This window comes from Petromyzon marinus, chromosome 63 (genome assembly GCF_048934315.1).
Source record: "Petromyzon marinus isolate PM22_M1 ecotype Great Lakes invasive population chromosome 63, UKy_Petmar_22M1.pri1.0, whole genome shotgun sequence".
Taxonomy (NCBI): domain Eukaryota; kingdom Metazoa; phylum Chordata; class Hyperoartia; order Petromyzontiformes; family Petromyzontidae; genus Petromyzon; species Petromyzon marinus.
In genome coordinates this window covers 2362086-2383999 of record NC_133729.1, presented here as the reverse complement: position 1 = coordinate 2383999, position 21914 = coordinate 2362086, and the positions used below count along the sequence as shown (strand labels likewise).

At 48.5% G+C, this 21914-nt stretch overlaps 1 protein-coding gene across 1 annotated transcript in view; it reads right to left on the bottom strand.

The window, feature by feature from the left end:
* LOC116956119 (uncharacterized) overlaps positions 1 to 21661 on the bottom strand; it is a 29270-nt gene extending 7609 nt beyond the window's left edge. Inside the window, exons 1-2 of the mRNA XM_032977576.2 lie at positions 21316 to 21661; positions 692 to 1163 (exon numbers count right to left, since the gene is read on the bottom strand). Coding sequence (XP_032833467.2) covers positions 692 to 1159 — 468 coding nt within the window. The 5' untranslated portion in view covers positions 1160 to 1163; positions 21316 to 21661. The remainder of the gene's footprint in view (positions 1 to 691; positions 1164 to 21315) is intronic.
* Between the last annotated feature and the right edge of the window lie 253 nt (positions 21662 to 21914).

The window sequence follows — 21914 nt, the reverse complement described above, 5'->3', positions numbered from 1 at the left end:
CGATTGAGTCGTGACATAGCCAACGCGGTGGTGGTGTGCAGCGTACCATCGACAAGCCGCGATTATTACAACTCAATAATCGAGCCTAGCCGGTTGCTACCGGTTGCTGAACATTATTCGGTCGCGCTCATTGCACACATAAAGTGCATGCCCCCCAAATTAACCACAAAACCTCACTGATCTCGTCAAGCAACACAAACCATCATCACGCGATCGACGCAGCGGCGTATTTTGGCTAACCATCGAACAAAGGTGGTCACCGCGTCGCGCGGTGCATTTCAGATGCACTTCTATGGCCGTTGTGGGGCACTCTTCCTTACGATATTAAGAAGCCACTGCGGAGCGATGATGCACTTTTAAATGATCGTCTAGATTGACGAACGAATTATTTTAGAACTGCTTGTTGCGTTTAGTTTGCTGTCCTTTCACCGCACCTCTGATTAGCACGGTTGGCTACACATTGCGAATGAAGTTCAACGGACATACATACATAGACTCACATAGAGACACATAGACTCACATAGAGACCCACACACTAACACAGAGATCCACAGACTCACAGAGACCCATAGACTCACCACACAGAGACCCACAGACCTCCGATTAGCGCGGTTGGCTTCTACGTAGGGTGGTGCGAAAGAAGTTCAACATGCATGTACGTGCGCACACACACACACGTACGTACACGTACCTTGACGAAGCACTCGTTGAGACTGAGGTTGTGGCGGATGGAGTTCTGCCAGCCCTGCTTGTTCTCGCGATAGAAGGGAAAGCGCCCCGCTATGAACTGGTAGATCGCGCTCAGGGTAGCTCGCCCCTCCGCCGAGTTCTGGATGGCCATCGCGATGAGGGCTATGTAGCTGTACGGCGGCTTCACCAGATCTTTGTGCTGCTGCTGCTGATGATGAAGCTGATGAAGCTCCTGCTGCTGCTGCTGCTGCTGATGGTGTTGATGGTGGTGGTGATGCAGTAGGAGGCTTTGAGGATGTTCTTGATGCTGTTGCTGGTGGAGCTGCTGCTGCTGCTGCTGGTGCTGTTGATAAGCTCCGTATTGCCTTGACAGAACGCCGGAGTATTGGCCGTGAACCGCACCAGAGTAGACCACGTGAGAGGAGGTGGCTCCGCTCGTGGGTGGGAATCTGGCCTGCATCGTAGACATGGTCCTGATATAACAACAACAACAACAAATATATGCACGTGACAAAACATGCACATTGCGGATGGGCCACGGTTAATTACACAGTCCGTGTGCTCTATAACGCTGCTGGTGGTAAAACAAATCATATATAATGCAGGGGGAAAGCGCAAGTCTGTTCTATATTGCCCTGGTGGTGGTGGTGGTTAAAATTGCGTCATAATAAATAATCGAATTATATAGGTGGGGTTTAAAGCACAAGTCCACGGTACACGCACGTGAGATGATGCGCAACGCAGGGCTGATCACGACAAGGCTGAGGCGTATGGGTTAGCAAACCAGAAGCAGCATCCATCAGCACTCCAATGCCTTGTGCATTGATGATGATGATGCTACGCCGAGGCAGCTGCATTACAACAACTGATTATTCCTACTCGCGCCGCGTACGCAGTTCTATTCACTCAATCCAATTGGCACCCGTGCCATCAAAAAAAAAAACTATGCGTTCCCGGAATACATCCGTCACGTTATACCTCCAATTGGCGTTATGAAAACGCGCTTTTACAGGAGAACAGATTGTATGTGTGCATGTGGAACTTCTTTGGCACCACTGTATACGTAGGCAACCTTGGTAAGTGGAGGTGCCGGGGGTAAGGACGACAAACTAAACACAACAATGAGCAGTTAGAAACAATTCGTTTTCGATTGAGACTTTAAAGTGCATAGCTCCAGTGGCTTCCTAACATCGGAAGGAAGAGCGTTCCAGACGGTCGTAGAAGCGCGCTTGACCATCTTTGCTCGATAGTTGAGCCAAAAACCGCTGCTGTGAGGATGAGCGGAGTCCGCGTGATGATGCCTTATCGCTCCTTGCTGATGAGATCAGCAACGTGGTATTGTGGTTCATTTGTGGCAAGCACTGGACGGACACAGTGTTGGATCAGTTTTTTTTCTCACGTGCAACGTAAAAAAGATCGGCGTTCACCACCGGTTTCCCTTTGTAACGAATTATAACAACAACAACTATCATTAAGTTTCGTAGTGTGCCCGAGGAGGTCTGCTTCGTCAGTCCTTTGTGCTTAATACATGCAGTTCGTCCGGGGATCCTCAATGGTCAATTAAAATCATCACCAGCAAGTTAGTGAGCGGGTGGAAGAGTGAGGGGTGATTGAGTGAGTGGGTGAATGGAGGAGTGAGTGGGTGAGTGAGTGGATGAGTGGGTGATTGAGCGAGTGGGTGATTCAGTGGTGGATCAGTGAGTGGGTGGGTGAGTGAGTGGGTAGGTGAGTGGGTGAGTGAGTGGGTGATTGAGTGAATGGGTAAATGGAGGAGTGGGTGAGTGTGTGATTGATTGAGTCGGTGAATGGAGGAGTGAGTGGGTGAGTGAGTGGGTGATTGAGTGGGTGGGTGAGTCAGTGAGTGGATGAATGAATGAGTTGGTGAGTGAGTGAGCAGGTGATTGACTGAGTGGGTGATTAAGCGAGTGCGTGAGTGCGTGGGTGATTGAGTGCGTGGGTGATTGAGTGATTGGGTGATTGAGTGAGTGCGTGAGCGAGCGAGTGGGTGTTTGAGTCAATGGGTGAGTGAGTGGGTAAGCGAGTGAGTAAGCGAGTGAGTGATTGAGCGAGTGGGTGGGTAAGTGAGTGGGAGAGTGAGTGGGTGAATGAGTGAGCATCTGAAAGCACGCGCTGCGGTGACCGTCTTTGTCCAATGACCATTACAATGAGAAACATTATACACACGTGTATGTATGCGTATACATTACATTGATTTAATTAAATGTACAGACGTAAATATACAAAAGACAAAGATCCCTCGTGTCGCCTGTAACATGAAATTGGGGCAAGTTCTGTTAGCGAGCACCAGGGTGGGTGGCCAACACCACGCCCAGCCGCCTTTGTCTCCCCCGGGTGCTGATGTTTTACACAACGCAGCAGGTTCTAATTGATTTTAAGGTTGAGTCGACCTTAAGGCTGAGTCGAACCCAAGCGGATAGGTTCGCTGGTGAACGAGGAATCGAACTCAGGCCACCAAGATGTGTAGCGCAGTGCAGCACTAACCACTGCACCACCGCTCGCCACATACATACAGACAAAGATCCCCCGCATAGCCTTCACAGACTATTGGGGCAAGTGCTGTTAATGAGTAGCAGTACCTATGAAGGCCTGTGGTACACGAGGTGGTGGGTGGCCAGCACCACGCCCGGCCGCCTTTGTTTCTCCCTATCACACACTGCACCAGGTACTCATTTGAGGCTGAGTCGACTTAGGGGAGGCCCACGACCGGTTCACATAAATCGCCACTGGGTGTTGGTGGAGGCCGTGAGCGGGAATCGAACTCGGTGCGCCACCTAGCGGCGGCTGAAATCAGCCGTTAAAAACAAAACTAATAATAATCTTAAACGTATGAATTTCGATTTAAAGCTTTCGTGACTGCAGGGATTCATCTTCTTGGTTCTTTCGGTGAAGTCACGTAGAATGGAAATAAAATAAAAAAAATAAAAAAAATTCTCACGACGTATCGGAAACAACACAAGTGGCCTTCTTCAAGAAGACCCACAGAGACCCATACTCATACAGACTCATAGACCAACAGAGACCCACAGAGACCCATACTCATACAGACTCATAGACCTACAGAGACCCACAGAGACCCATACTCATACAGATTCATAGACCCACAGATACCCATACTCATACAGACTTATAGACCCACAGAGACCCACAAAGACCCATACTCATGCAGACTCATAGACCCACAGAGACACATAGAGACCCATACTCATACAGACTCATAGACCCACAGAGACCCACAGAGACCCAAACTCAAACAGACTCAAAGACCCACAGAGACCCACAGAGACCCATACTCATACAGACTCATAGACCCATAGAGACCCACAGAGACCCATACTCATACAAACTCAAATACTCACAGAGACCCACAGAGACCCATACTCACACAGACTCGTAGACCCACAGAGACCCACAGAGATCCATACTCATACAGACTCATAGACCCACAGAGACCGACAGAGACCCATACTCATACAGACTCATAGACCCACAGAGAACCACAGAGACCCATACTCATACAGACTCATAGACCCATAGAGACCCACAGAGACCCAAAGAGACCCATACTCATACAGACTCAAAGACTCACAGAGATCCACAGAGACCCATACTCACACAGACTCGTAGACCCACAGAGACCCACAGAGACCGATACTCATAGAGACTCATAGACCCACAGATCCCCACAGAGACCCATACTCATACAGACTCATAGACCCACAGAGACCCACAGAGACCCATACTCATACAGATTCATAGACCTACAGAGATCCACAGAGACCCATGCTCATACAGACTCATAGACTCACAGAGACCCATACTCATACAGACTCATAGACCCACAGAGACCCATACTCATACAGACTCATAGACCCACAGAGACCCACAGAGCCCCATACTCATGCAGACTCATAGACCCACAGAGACCCATAGAGACCCATACCCATACAGACTCATAGACCCACAGAGACCCACAGAGACCCATACTCATACAGACTCATAGACCCACAGATACCCACAGAGACCCATACTCATACAGACTCTTAGACCCACAGATACCCACAGAGCCCCATACTCATGCAGACTCATAGCCCAACAGAGACCCACAGAGACCCATACTCATGCAGACTCATAGACCCACAGATACCCACAGAGACCCATACTCATACAGACTCATAGACCCACATAGACTCATACTCATACAGACTCATAGACCCACAGAGACCCACAAAGACCCATACTCATACAGACTCATAGACCCACAGATCCCCACAGAGACCCATACTCATACAGACTCATAGACCAACAGAGACCCACAGAGACCCATACTCATACAGACTCATAGACCTACAGAGACCCACAGAGACCCATACTCATACAGACTCATAGACTCACAGAGACCCATACTCATACAGACTCAGACCCACAGAGACCCATACTCATACAGAATCGTAGACCCACAGAGACCCATACTCATACAGACTCATAGAACGACAGATACCCACAGATACCCACAGAGACCCATACTCATACAGACTCATAGACCCACAGAGACCCATACTCATACCAACTCATAGACCCACAGAGACCCACAGAGCCCCATACTCATGCAGACTCATAGACCCACAGATACCCACAGAGACCCAATATCATACAGACTCATAGACCCACAGATACCCACAGAGACCCATACTCATACAGACTCATAGACCCACAGAGACTCATACTCATACAGACTCATAGACCCACAGAGACCCACAAAGACCCATACTGATGCAGAATCATAGACCCACAGAGACACATAGAGACCCATACTCATACAGACTCATAGACCCACAGAGACCCACAGAGACCCATACTCATACAGACTCAAAGACCCACATAGACCTACAGAGACCCATACTCATACAGACTCATAGATCCATAGAGACCCACAGAGACCCACAGAGACCCATACTCATACAAACTCAAATACTCACAGAGACCCACAGAGACCCATACTCATACAGACTCATAGACCCACAGAGACCCACAGAAACCCATACTCATACAGACTCATAGACCCACAGAGACCGACAGAGACCCATACTCATACAGACTCATAGACCCACAGAGACCCATAGAGACCCATACTCATACAGACTCATAGACCCATAGAGACCCACAGAGACCCATACTCATACAGACTCAAAGACTCACAGAGATCCACATAGACCAATACTCACACAGACTCGTAGACCCACAGAGACCCACAGAGACCGATACTCATAGAGACTCATAGACCCACAGATCCCCACAGAGACCCATACTCATACAGACTCATAGACCCACAGAGACCCACAGAGACCCATACTCATACAGATTCATAGACCTACAGAGACCCACGGAGACCCATACTCATACAGACTCATAGACCCACAGAGACCCATACTCATGCAGACTCATAGACCCACAGAGACCCACAGAGACCCATACTCATACAGACTCGCAGACCCACAGAGACCCATACTCATACAGACTCATAGACCCACAGAGACACATAGAGACCCATACTCATACAGACTCATAGACCCACAGAGACCCACAGAGACCCATACTCATACAGACTCATAGACTCACAGAGACCCATACTCATACAGACTCATAGACCCACAGAGACACATAGAGACCCATACTCATACAGACTCATAGACCCACAGAGACCCACAGAGACCCATACTCATACAGACTCATAGACTCACAGAGACGCATACTCATACAGACTCATAGACCCACAGATACCCACAGAGACCCATACTCATACAGACTCATAGACCTACAGAGACCCACAGAGACCCATACTCATACAGACTCATAGACTCACGGAGACCCATACTCATACAGACTCATAGACCCACAGAGACCCACAGAGACCCATACTCATAGACTCGTAGACCCACAGAGACCCATACTCATACAGACTCATAGACCGACAGATACCCACAGCGACCCATACTCATACAGACTCATAGACCCAGAGAGACCCATACCCATACAGACTCATAGATCCACAGAGACCCACAGAGACCCATACTCATACAGACTCATAGACCCACAGAGACCCACAGAGACCCATACTCATACAAACTCAAATACTCACAGAGACCCACAGAGACCCATACTCACACAGACTCGTAGACCCATAGAGACCCACAGAGATCCATACTCATACAGACTCATAGACCCACAGAGACCCACAGAAACCCATACTCATACAGACTCATAGACCCACAGAGACCGACAGAGACCCATACTCATACAGACTCATAGAACCACAGAGACCCATAGAGACCCATACTCATACAGACTCATAGACCCATAGAGACCCACAGAGACCCATACTCATACAGACTCAAAGACTCACAGAGATCCACAGAGACCCATACTCACACAGACTCGTAGACCCACAGAAACCCACAGAGACCGATACTCATAGAGACTCATAGACCCACAGATCCCCACAGAGACCCATACTCATACAGACTCATAGACCCACAGAGACCCACAGAGACCCATACTCATACAGATTCATAGACCTACAGAGACCCACGGAGACCCATACTCATACAGACTCATAGACCCACAGAGACCCATACTCATACAGACTCATAGACCCACAGAGACCCACAGAGACCCATACTCATACAGACTCATAGACTCACAGAGACCAATACTCATACAGACTCATAGACCCACAGAGACCCACAGAGACCCATACTCATACAGACTCATGGACCTACAGAGACCCACAGAGACCCATACTCATACAGACTCATAGACTCACGGAGACCCATACTCATACAGACTCATAGACCCACAGAGACCCACAGAGACCCATACTCATACAGACTCGTAGACCCACAGATACCCATACTCATACAGACTCATAGACCGACAGATACCCATAGAGACCCATACTCATACAGACTCATAGACCCAGAGAGACCCTTACCCATACAGACTCATAGACCCACAGAGACCCACAGAGACCCATACTCATACAGACTCAGAGACCCATAGAGACCCACAGAGACCAAAAGAGACCCATACTCATACAGACTCATAGACCCACAGAGACCCACAGAGACCCATACTCATACAGACTCAGAGACCCATAGAGACCTACAGAGACCCACAGAGTCCCATACTCATACAGACTCATAGAGCCACAGATACCCACAGAGACCCATACTCATACAGACTCAAAGACCCACAGAGACCCACAGAGACCCATACTAATACAGACTCATTGACCCACAGAGACCTACAGAAACCCATACTCATACAGACTCATTGACTCATAGACCCACAGACACCCACAGAAACCCATACTCATACAGATTCATAGACCCACAGAGACCCACAGAAACCCATACTCATACAGACTCATTGACCCACAGAGACCCATACTCATACAGACTCATAGACCCACAGAGACTCATACTCATACAGACTCATAGACCCACAGAGACCCACAAAGACCCATACTGATGCAGACTCATAAACCCACAGAGACCCACAGAGACCCATACTCATACAGACTCAAAGACTCACAGAGATCCACAGAGACCCATACTCACACAGACTCGTAGACCCACAGAGACCCACAGAGACCCATACTCATACAGACTCACAGACCCAGAGACCCACAGAGACCCATACTCATACAGATTCAGAGACCCACAGAGACCCATAGAGACCCGCATTCACCCACAGAGACCCATACTCATACAGACTCATAGACCAAGAGAGACCCATACTCATACAGACTCATAGACCCACAGAGACCCACAGAGACCCATACTCATACAGACTCAGAGAACCATAGAGACCCACAGAGACCCAAAGAGACCCATACTCATACAGACTCATAGACCCACAGAGACCCACAGAGACCCATACTCATACAGACTCAGAGACCCATAGAGACCTACAGAGACCCACAGAGACCCATACTCATACAGACTCATAGACCCACAGAGACCCACAACGACCCATACTGATGCAGACTAATAGACTCACAGAGACCCACAGAGACCCATACTCATACAGACTCAAAGACTCACAGAGATCCACAGAGACCCATACTCACACAGACTCGTAGACCCACAGAGACCCACAGAGACCCATACTCATACAGACTCATAGACCCACAGAGACCCACAGAGACCGATACTCATACAGACTCATAGACCCACAGATACCCACAGAGACCCATACTCATACAGATTCATAGACCCACAGATACCCATACTCATACAGACTGATACAAACTCATAGAACCACAGAGACCCACAGAGACCCACACTCATACAGACTCATAGACCCACAGAGACCCACAGAGACCGATCCATACTCATTGACCCAAAGAGACCCACAGAGACCCATACTCATACAGAGTTATAGACCCACAGAGACCAACGGATACCCATACTCATACAGACTCATAGACCCACAGATACCCATACTCCTTCAGACTCATAGACCCACAGAGACCCATACTCAAACAGACTCATAGACCCACAGAGACCCATACTCATACAGATTCATAGACCCACAGATACCCACAGATACGCACAGAAACACATACTCATACAGACTTATAGACCCACAGAGACCCACAGAGATCCATACTCATACAGATTCATAGACCCACAGAGACCCACAGAGACCCCTACTCATACAGACTCATAGACCCACAGAGACCCATACTCATACCAACTCATAGACCCACAGAGACCCACAGAGACCCATACTCATACAGACTCATAGACCCACAGATACCCACAGAGACCCATACTCATACAGATTCATAGACCCACAGATACCCATACTCATACAGACTGATACAAACTCATAGACCCACAGAGACCCACAGAGACCCACACTCATATAGACTCATAGACCCACAGAGACCCGCAGAGACCCATACAGACTCATTGACCCAAAGAGACCCACAGAGACCCATACTCATACAGAGTAATAGACCCACAGAGACCAACAGATACCCATACTCATACAGACTCATAGACCCACAGAGACCCATACTCAAACAGACTCATAGACCCACAGAGACCCATACTCATGCAGATTCATAGACCCACAGATTCCCACAGATACCCACAGAGACACATACTCATACAGACTCATAGACCCACAGAGACCCACAGAGACCCCTACTCATACAAACTCATAGACCCACAGAGACCCATACTCATACAGACTCATAGACCCACAGGGACCCACAGAGACCCATACTCATACAAACTCAGAGACCCACAGAGACCCACAGAGACCCATACTCATACAGACTCAAAGACCCACAGAGACCCACAGAGATCCATACTCATACAGACTCATAGACCCACAGAGACCCACAGAGACCCATACATATACAGACTCATAGACCCTCAGAGACCCACAGAGACCCATACTCATGCAGACTCATAGACCCACAGAGACCCACAGAGACCCATACTCATACAGACTCATAGACCCACAGAGACCCACAGACCGATACTCATACAGACTCATAGACCCACAGATACCAACAGAGACCCACACTCATACAGACTCATAGACCCACAGATACCCATACTCATACAGACTTATACAAACTCATTGACCCACAGAGACCTACAGAGACCTATACTCATACTGACTCATAGACCCACATAGACCCACAGAGACCCATACTCATACCAACTCATAGACCCACAGAGACCCACAGAGACCCATACTCATACAGACTCATAGACCCACAGAGACCCACAGAGACCCATACTCATACAGACTCACAGACCCAGAGACCCACAGAGACCCATACTCATACAGAGTCAGAGACCCACAGAGACCCATAGAGACCCACATATACCCACAGAGACCCATACTCATACAGACTCATAGACCCAGAGAGACCCATACTCATACAGACTCATAGACCCACAGAGACCCACAGAGACCCATACTCATACAGACTCAGAGACCCATAGAGACCCCAAGAGACCCAAAGAGACCCATACTCATACAGACTCATAGACCCAGAGAGACCCATACTCATACAGACTCATAGACCCACAGAGACCCACAGAGACCCATACTCATACAGACTCAGAGACCCATAGAGACCCCAAGAGACCCAAAGAGACCCATACTCATACAGACTCATAGACCCACAGAGACCCACAGAGACCCATACTCATACAGACTCAGAGACCCATAGAGACCTACAGAGACTCACAGAGACCCATACTCATACAGACTCATAGACCCACAGATACTCACAGAGACCCATACTCATACAGACTCATAGACCCACAGAGACCCACAGAACCCCATACTCATACAGACTCATAGACCCACAGAGACCCACAGAGACCCATACTCATACAGACTCATAGCCCCACAGAGCCCACAGAGACCCATACTCATACCGATTCATAGACCCACAGATACCCATACTCATACAGACTGATACAAACTCATAGACCCACAGAGACCCACAGAGACCCACACTCATATAGACTCATAGACCCACAGATACCCATACTCATACAGACTGATACAAACTCATAGACCCACTGAGACCCGCAGAGACCCATACAGACTCATTGACCCAAAGAGACCCACAGAGACCCATACTCATACAGAGTCATAGACCCACAGAGACCAACAGATACCCATACTCATACAGACTCATAGACCCACAGAGACCCATACTCAAACAGACTCATAGACCCACAGAGACCCATACTCATGCAGATTCATAGACCCACAGATACCCACAGATACCCACAGAGACACATACTCATACAGACTCATAGACCCACAGAGACCCACAGAGACCCCTACTCATACAGACTCATAGACCCACAGAGACCCATACTCATACAGACTCATAGACCCACAGGGACCCACAGAGACCCATACTCATACAAACTCAGAGACCCACAGAGACCCACAGAGACCCATACTCATACAGACTCAAAGACCCACAGAGACCCACAGAGATCCATACTCATACAGACTCATAGACCCACAGAGACCCACAGAGACCCATACACATACAGACTCATAGACCCACAGAGACCCACAGAGACCCATACTCATGCAGACTCATAGACCCACAGAGACCCACAGAGACCCATACTCATACAGACTCATAGACCCACAGAGACCCACAGACCGATACTCATACAGACTCATAGACCCACAGATACCAACAGAGACCCACACTCATACAGACTCATAGACCCACAGATACCCATACTCATACAGACTTATACAAACTCATTGACCCACAGAGACCTACAGAGACCTATACTCATACTGACTCATAGACCCACATAGACCCACAGAGACCCATACTCATACCAACTCATAGACCCACAGAGACCCACAGAGACCCATACTCATACAGACTCATAGACCCACAGAGACCCACAGAGACCCATACTCATACAGACTCACAGACCCAGAGACCCACAGAGACCCATACTCATACAGAGTCAGAGACCCACAGAGACCCATAGAGACCCACATATACCCACAGAGACCCATACTCATACAGACTCATAGACCCAGAGAGACCCATACTCATACAGACTCATAGACCCACAGAGACCCACAGAGACCCATACTCATACAGACTCAGAGACCCATAGAGACCCCAAGAGACCCAAAGAGACCCATACTCATACAGACTCATAGACCCAGAGACCCACAGAGACCCATACTCATACAGACTCAGAGACCCATAGAGACCTACAGAGACTCACAGAGACCCATACTCATACAGACTCATAGACCCACAGATACTCACAGAGACCCATACTCATACAGACTCATAGACCCACAGAGACCCACAGAACCCCATACTCATACAGACTCATAGACCCACAGAGACCCACAGAGACCCATACTCATACAGACTCATAGCCCCACAGAGCCCACAGAGACCCATACTCATACAGACTCATAGACCCACAGAGACCCACAGAGACACATACTCATACAGATTCATAGACCCACAGAGACCCACAGAGACCCATTCTCATACAGACTCATAGACCCACAGAGACCTTAAGAGACCCATACTCATACAGACTCATAGACCCACAGAGACCCATACTCATACAGACTCATAGACCCACAGAGACCCACAGAAACCCATACTCATACAGACTCATTGACCCACAGAGCCCACAGAGACCCATACTCATACAGACTCATAGACCCACAGAGACCCACAGAGACCCATACTCATGCAGATTCATAGACCCACAGATACCCACAGATACCCACAGAGACACATACTCATACAGACTCATAGACCCACAGAGACCCACAGAGACCCCTACTCATACAGACTCATAGACCCACAGAGACCCATACTCATACAGACTCATAGACCCACAGGGACCCACAGAGACCCATACTCATACAAACTCAGAGACCCACAGAGACCCACAGAGACCCATACTCATACAGACTCAAAGACCCACAGAGACCCACAGAGATCCATACTCATACAGACTCATAGACCCACAGAGACCCACAGAGACCCATACACATACAGACTCATAGACCCACAGAGACCCACAGAGACCCATACTCATGCAGACTCATAGACCCACAGAGACCCACAGAGACCCATACTCATACAGACTCATAGACCCACAGAGACCCACAGACCGATACTCATACAGACTCATAGACCCACAGATACCAACAGAGACCCACACTCATACAGACTCATAGACCCACAGATACCCATACTCATACAGACTTATACAAACTCATTGACCCACAGAGACCTACAGAGACCTATACTCATACTGACTCATAGACCCACATAGACCCACAGAGACCCATACTCATACCAACTCATAGACCCACAGAGACCCACAGAGACCCATACTCATACAGACTCATAGACCCACAGAGACCCACAGAGACCCATACTCATACAGACTCACAGACCCAGAGACCCACAGAGACCCATACTCATACAGAGTCAGAGACCCACAGAGACCCATAGAGACCCACATATACCCACAGAGACCCATACTCATACAGACTCATAGACCCAGAGAGACCCATACTCATACAGACTCATAGACCCACAGAGACCCACAGAGACCCATACTCATACAGACTCAGAGACCCATAGAGACCCCAAGAGACCCAAAGAGACCCATACTCATACAGACTCATAGACCCAGAGACCCACAGAGACCCATACTCATACAGACTCAGAGACCCATAGAGACCTACAGAGACTCACAGAGACCCATACTCATACAGACTCATAGACCCACAGATACTCACAGAGACCCATACTCATACAGACTCATAGACCCACAGAGACCCACAGAACCCCATACTCATACAGACTCATAGACCCACAGAGACCCACAGAGACCCATACTCATACAGACTCATAGCCCCACAGAGCCCACAGAGACCCATACTCATACAGACTCATAGACCCACAGAGACCCACAGAGACACATACTCATACAGATTCATAGACCCACAGAGACCCACAGAGACCCATTCTCATACAGACTCATAGACCCACAGAGACCTTAAGAGACCCATACTCATACAGACTCATAGACCCACAGAGACCCATACTCATACAGACTCATAGACCCACAGAGACCCACAGAAACCCATACTCATACAGACTCATTGACCCACAGAGCCCACAGAGACCCATACTCATACAGACTCATAGACCCACAGAGACCCACAGAGACCCATACTCATACAGACTCATAGACCCACAGAGACCCACAGAGACCCATACTCATACAGACTCATAGCCCCACAGAGCCCACAGAGACCCATACTCATACAGACTCATAGACCCACAGAGACCCACAGAGACACATACTCATACAGACTCATAGACCCACAGAGACCCACAGAGACCCATTCTCATACAGACTCATAGACTCTCAGAGACCTAAAGAGACCCATACTCATACAGACTCATAGACCCACAGAGACCCATACTCATACAGACTCATAGACCCACAGAGACCCATACTCATACAGACTCATGGACCCACAGAGACCCACAGAGACCCATACTCATACAGACTCATAGACCCACAGAGACCCACAGAGACCCACAGAGACCCATACTCATACAGACTCATAGACCCACAGAGCCCACAGAGACCCATACTCATACAGACTCATAGACCCACAGAGACCCACAGAGACCCATACTCATACAGACTCATAGACCCACAGAGACCCACAGAGACCCATACTCATACAGACTCATAGCCCCACAGAGCCCACAGAGACCCATACTCATACAGACTCATAGACCCACAGAGACCCACAGAGACACATACTCATACAGACTCATAGACCCACAGAGACCCACAGAGACCCATTCTCATACAGACTCATAGACCCTCAGAGACCTAAAGAGACCCATACTCATACAGACTCATAGACCCACAGAGACCCATACTCATACAGACTCATGGACCCACAGAGACCCACAGAGACCCATACTCATACAGACTCATAGACCCACAGAGACCCACAGAGACCCACAGAGACCCATACTCATACAGACTCATGGACCCACAGAGACCCACAGAGACCCATACTCATACAGACTCATAGACCCACAGAGACCCACAGAGACCCACAGAGACCCATACTCATACAGACTCATAGACCGACAGAGACCTACAGAAACCCATACTCATACAGACTCATAGACCCACAGAGACCCATACTCATACAGACTCATGGACCCACAGAGACCCACAGAGACCCATACTCATACAGACTCATAGACCCACAGAGACCCACAGAGACCCATACTCATACAGACTCATAGACCGACAGAGACCTACAGAAACCCATACTCATACAGACTCATAGACCCACAGAGACCCACAGAGACCCACAGAAATCCAGGTAAGGCCCCATTGAGCTGTGTTGCTCTTTTTTTAGAAGCGACCTGGCCATCACAAATGACAGCTTAACGAAGCGGCATCTTGTCAACATCATCATCATCACGTGGAAGCCGAACGCAGCAGCAGCAGCAGCCACACACTCTAAACCTCGTGATGTTGATTGGAAGGAAAACCGGAGAACTCGGAGAATAATCCACGCGACCATCCCGGGGAGAGAGAGAGAGAGACGCAGAATCCAAGTATACAGCAGCAGCAGGCATCGTGAGGGTCGGGATCGAACCCACGACCTCCCTGCACACCAGCGAGGTAGTCAACATCTCATAGCCACGTTGGCACCACCACTATTCCGGTCAAAGACAAAAATGAAGAAGAAAATGTATTTTTTACATAAAGGCTTTCCCACCCCTGATCTCAGAAGACATCGTCATCATTATTATGATCGGGATGATTTTGATTTCGTGACTGCAGGAATCCACACTCTTTGGTTCCTTCGGCAAAGTCACGTAGGTAGAAAATAAAATAATTTACATTTTTTATTTCATACCTACGTATATAGGATGATTATGATGTACTGTACGTATGGAAGTTGAATTTCTTTCGCATCATGGCTAAACACAGCAACAAGTAGTTCTAAAGAAATTGGTCTCTGTGTGATGAGTCTATGGGTCTCTGTTTGGGTCCATGGGTCTCTGTTTGGCGAGTCTAGGGTCTCTGTATGGTGAGTCTATAGGTCTATGTATGAGTCTATGGGTCTCTGTGTGTTGAGTCTATGGGTATCTGTGTGTTGAGTCTATGGGTCTCTGTTTGGTGATTCTATGAGTGTCTCTATTGTGCATCGATGGTTGTTTCTATTGTGAGTCTATGGGTCTCTGTGTGGGTCCATGGGTCACTGTGTGATGAGTCTATGGGTCCGTCTATGGTACGTTTACGAGTCTCTGTGTGAGTCTATGGGTCTCTGATTGGTGAGTCTATGGGTCTCTGTGTGAGTCTATGTGTCTCTATTTGGTGAGTCTATGGGTCTCTGTTTGATGAGTCTATGGGTCCCTCTATGGTAAGTTTACGGGTCTCTGTGTGAGTCTATGGGTCTCTGTGTGAGGCTGTGGGTCTCTGTGGTGAGCCATGATTAATCCACTGCTGAATGCAAGGCATTCACAATGAAGATAAACTCGCAAAGTGTTAATTATTTGGGCCGGGAGGGACGCTAATTTATCTGATATTTTAGTGGGGTATCTGTAAATAAATCAACGTGTAGATTTAAACTAAATACGCACATTACAGTTACAAGATTGAAAACATATCTCGAGTAGCTACAGCCGTAACAGGAGATGTATACAGGATGTGGTGTACCGCCTCGCGATATATTGAAGAAGCTGTGCTATGATTCCTGCTCACGGTCATCAAAATCCATTGATAGCGATGTTCTGAATCGGTTCTGGACTTCCCCGAGGTGGACTTGGCCTGACATCGACCACTGGGGAGACAAAGGCGGCCGGGCGTGGTGCTGCCCACCCACCCCCTCGTCTGCCGTGCCGGCCTTCATAGGTGCTCGCTAACAGCACTTGCCCCCTACAGTCTGTTAAGGCTACACGGGGAGTCTTTGTCTTTGTAATGTTTGGGGAGTGGTGGTGCAGCGGTTAGCGCGCTACCGTGCTACGAACCCGAGTTCGATTCCCCCTCACGGCCACCACGCAGTGATGATTATCTGAACCGGTCCTGGGCCTCCCCTAGGTCGACTCAGCCTCAAGACTAATACCTGGTGCAGTTGAAATCGCCACTGGGGAGACAAAGGCGGCCGGGCGTGGTGCTGGCCACCCACCCCCTCGTGTGCCACATTGCCCGTAGCCTTCGTAGGCGCTGCTACTACTCGCTACTACTAACAGCACTTGCCCCAACAGTCTGTTACAGGCTACACGGGGGATCTTTGTCTTTGTTATATATCTATACAAATGCGAGCAGACGGAAGGAAACAGTAACCCTATCCTGTTTATAAACGAGATTTTATTAAATGAAAAGTTTGTATTATCTGAAGAGGAAATATTTATCTTCCATACTTCCCATCAACATCTGCGGCGTTTAAGTAACTACGACAACAGTTTATGAACATTTCAGTTCAGTTAATTTATTAGGTATAGCCCTGTGAGCCAATGCGGCTCTTGAATCGGGTGCAACCACAACAAACAAAAACATGAACAAGGAAACATCTTAAAGTGACTGACTGCGCGAACAGAAAAATCCAGGAAAAAAACACCAAGTCTTCCAGAAAAAGCACCGTATATCAACGCTGTGAGCAAAAAAAATCCCAGTGGGATGCAAGTCAAACAATAACAGCAAGAAGACAATTCAGATTAAAGTTATCAGTCGAACTCTGTATACCAACAAAACAAACACGGCTAATCCAAAACGTTTTCGAAATCACCAAAATAAAGCTACAAAAACAACGTAGCAGTGATCATAGGAACTGTGATTCAAATTTTACAATAAAATTTGAATCACAAGCAAGCGTAAGTCACTCCACAACAGCAGGAGCATCAGTAGCAGTATAAACGTTTTTCAAATGCACCTTTAAAGATCAGCACACTATGACCAAAACTCAAGATCATACTTTGCAGCGGTAATCCGGAGCGATACATTTGATTTCAGGCCACTGAATAGCAGTGGCAGCTAGGGGTGTACTACTCCTCTAGAGCAGTTTTGAGTGAAGATCTCACAGGTGGTGACCCAAGTTGCAGTTTATTGGCGATAGCATTCCAGACCCCTGGGGGCATCAACAGCAAAGGCCCTTCCCTCCACTATTTGTACGGCATGAATGTACTTACGACAGTTGTAACATGAACTTCAACAAGATGAACGAAGGCGAATATAATTAGACACGTACGCACAAGCGCTTACAACGGTACGTACACGCTCTTACGGCAGTATGTACACGCGCTTATGGCAATACGTACACGCGCTTACAACAGTACGTACACGCGCTTACGGCAGTACGTACACGCGCTTTCGGCAGTACGTACACGCGCTTACAACAGTACGTACACGCGCTTACGGCAGTACGTACACGCGCTTACGGCAGTACGTACACACACTTACGGCAGTACGTACACGCGCTTACAACAGTACGTACACGCGCTTACGGCAGTACGTACACGCGCTTACGGCAGTACGTACACACACTTACGGCAGTACGTACACGCGCTTACAACAGTACGTACACGCGCTTACGGCAGTACGTACACGCGCTTACAACAGTACGTACACGCGCTTACAACAGTACGTACACGCGCTTACAACAGTACGTACACGCGCTTACAACAGTACGTACCCACGCTTACGGCAGTACGTACACGCGCTTACAACAGTACGTATACGCGCTTACAACAGTACGTACACGCGCTTACAACAGTACGTACACGCTCTTACGGCAGTACGTACACGCGCTTACAACAGTACGTACACGCGCTTACAACAGTACGTACACGCGCTTACAGCAGTACGTACACGCGCTTACGGCAGTACGTACACGCGCTTACAACGGTACGTACACGCGTTTACAACAGTACGTACACGCGCTTACAACAGTACGTACACGCGCTTACAACAGTACGTACACGCGCTTACAACGGTACGTACACGCGCTTACAACAGTACGTACACGCGCTTACGGCAGTACGTACACGCGCTTACAACAGTACGTACACGCGCTTACAACAGTACGTACACGCGCTTACAACGGTACGTACACACGCTTACAACGTACACGCGCTTACAACAGTACGTACACGCGCTTACGGCAGTACGTACACGCGCTTACAACAGTACGTACACACGCTTACAACGTACACGCGCTTACAACAGTACATACACGCGCTTACAACAGTACGTACACGCGCTTACAACAGTACGTACACGCGCTTACGGCAGTACGTACACGCGCTTACGGCAGTACGTACACACGCTTACGGCAGTACGTACACGCGCTTATAACAGTACGTACACGCGCTTACGGCAGTACGTACACGCGCTTACGGCAGTACGTACACGCGCTTACGGCAGTACGTACACGCGCTTACAACAGTACGTACACGCGCTTACAACAGTCGATGCAAACGCTAACTTCAGTATATAAACATACTCTACGGTTCTTTCAGTAAAGTCACGTAGGTATTAAATAAAATAAATCACGACGTTTCGATCGCAACACAAGCAGTCACGAAAGCTTCAAATCAAGATTATGTAAACGTACTTACGGCAGTATATACAAGCGCTTAGGAGCGACAGTATGTGTGAGTCTATGTGTCTCTGTGTGAGTCTATGGGTCTCTGTGTGAGTCTATGGGTCTCTGTGTGAGTCTATGTGTCTCTGTGTGAATCTGTGTCTCTGTGTGAGTTTATGGGTCTCTGTGTGAGTCTACGGGTCTGTGTGTGAGTCTATGGGTCTCTGTGTGAATCTATGGGTCTCTGTGTGAGTCTATGGGTCTCTGTGTGAATCTATGGGTCTGTGTGTGAGTCTATGGGTCTCTGTGTGAATCTATGGGTCTCTGTGTGAGTCTATGGGTCTCTGTGTGAATCTATGGGTCTCTGTGTGAATCTATGGGTCTCTGTGTGAGTCTATGGGTCTCCGTGTGAATCTATGGGCCTCTGTGTGAGTCTGTGGGTCTCTGTGTGAGTCTGTGGGTCTCTGTGTGAGTCTACGGATCTCTGTGTGAATCTATAGGTATCTGTGTGAGTCTACGGATCTCTGTGAGAGTCTATGTGTCTCTGTGTGAGTCTACGGGTCTCTGTGTGAGTCTACGGGTCTCTGTGTGAGTCTACGAGTCTCTGTGTGAGTCTATGGGTCTCTGTGTGAGTCTACGGATCTCAGTGTAAATCTATCGGTATCTGTGTGAGTCTATGGGTCTCTGTGTGAGTCTATGGGTCTCTGTGTGAGTCTATGGGTCACTGTGTGAGTCTGTGGGTCTCTGTGTGAGTCTATGTATCACTTTGTGAGTCTACGGATCTCTGTGTGAGTCTGTGTCTCTGTGTGAGTCTACGGGCCTCTGTGTGAGTCTATGGGTCTCTGTGTGAGTCTATGGGTCTCTGTGTGAGTCTATGGATCTCTGTGTGAGTCTATGGATCTCTGTGTGAGCCTATGGGTATCTTTGTGAGTCTATGGATCTCTGTGTGAGTCTATGGGTCTCTGTGTGAGTCTTTGGGTCTCTCTGTGAGTCCATGGGTCTCTGTGTGAGTCTATGGGTCTCTGTGTGAGTCTACGGGTCAGTGTGTGAGTCTATGTGTCTCTGTGTGAGTCTACGGATCTCTGTGTGAGTCTACGGGTCTCTGTGTTAGTTTTTGGGTCTTTGTGTGAGTCTATGAGTCTCTGTGTGAGTCTATGTGTCTCTGTGTGAGTCTACGGATCTCCGTGTGAGTCTACGTGTCTCTGTGTGAGTCTACGGGTCTCTGTGTGAGTCTATTAACAATGAATAGATATACTCGCAAGGTGTTAATTGTGGTTGTTTGGCGAGACTATGTATTGCATGTGTGGTGAACTTCTTTCGCACCGTACCTACCCAACCGTGCTCATCGGAGGTAAGGCGGGAAGGACAACGCTCAACTAACGATCGTAAATAAGTACAAGTACTTACGATACAGCTTCCAGATGCCAGCAGAAGCAGGAGGTGGTATTATATAGTGAGGTTAAATATTGATAGTTATAATGTTGGGCAGACGAAGAGCCAATCACCAATTAGATATCACATCGACTAGCTAGCGATGCGTGATGACAGGTCGTCACACACACACTCACAACACCCCAACATACTCAACAACACACACCACACAACACTACTACTAGGAGCGGTGCGCTAACCCACAGACGTCGCTCACTCAATGTGTAAGAATTTCACATCGCACACAGAAGCTCATGTGGTGGATAAGTGTCCATAATAAATTTGCATACAACACGCCCCCTTCTCTCCACATCCCCACCCTCGCCCGCTCGATTAGCCAATGGGTTGCGTTGGTTTTGTTGGGGCGGGGGGGGGATGTGTGGGGGCGGAGTTTTGTGTTACGGGGGCGTGTCCTCCTGTCCATATCTTGGTGTGAGCAGTGCACAAAAAGGCCTCTACTTACGAACACTTAAAATGCGAACTTTCAGAGATACGAACAAACCTGCTCGTATGTCCAGTTGCCTGTTTGGACCGAGAGTCGTAAGTTTAACCACCACGCAATTGACGGCGGTGGT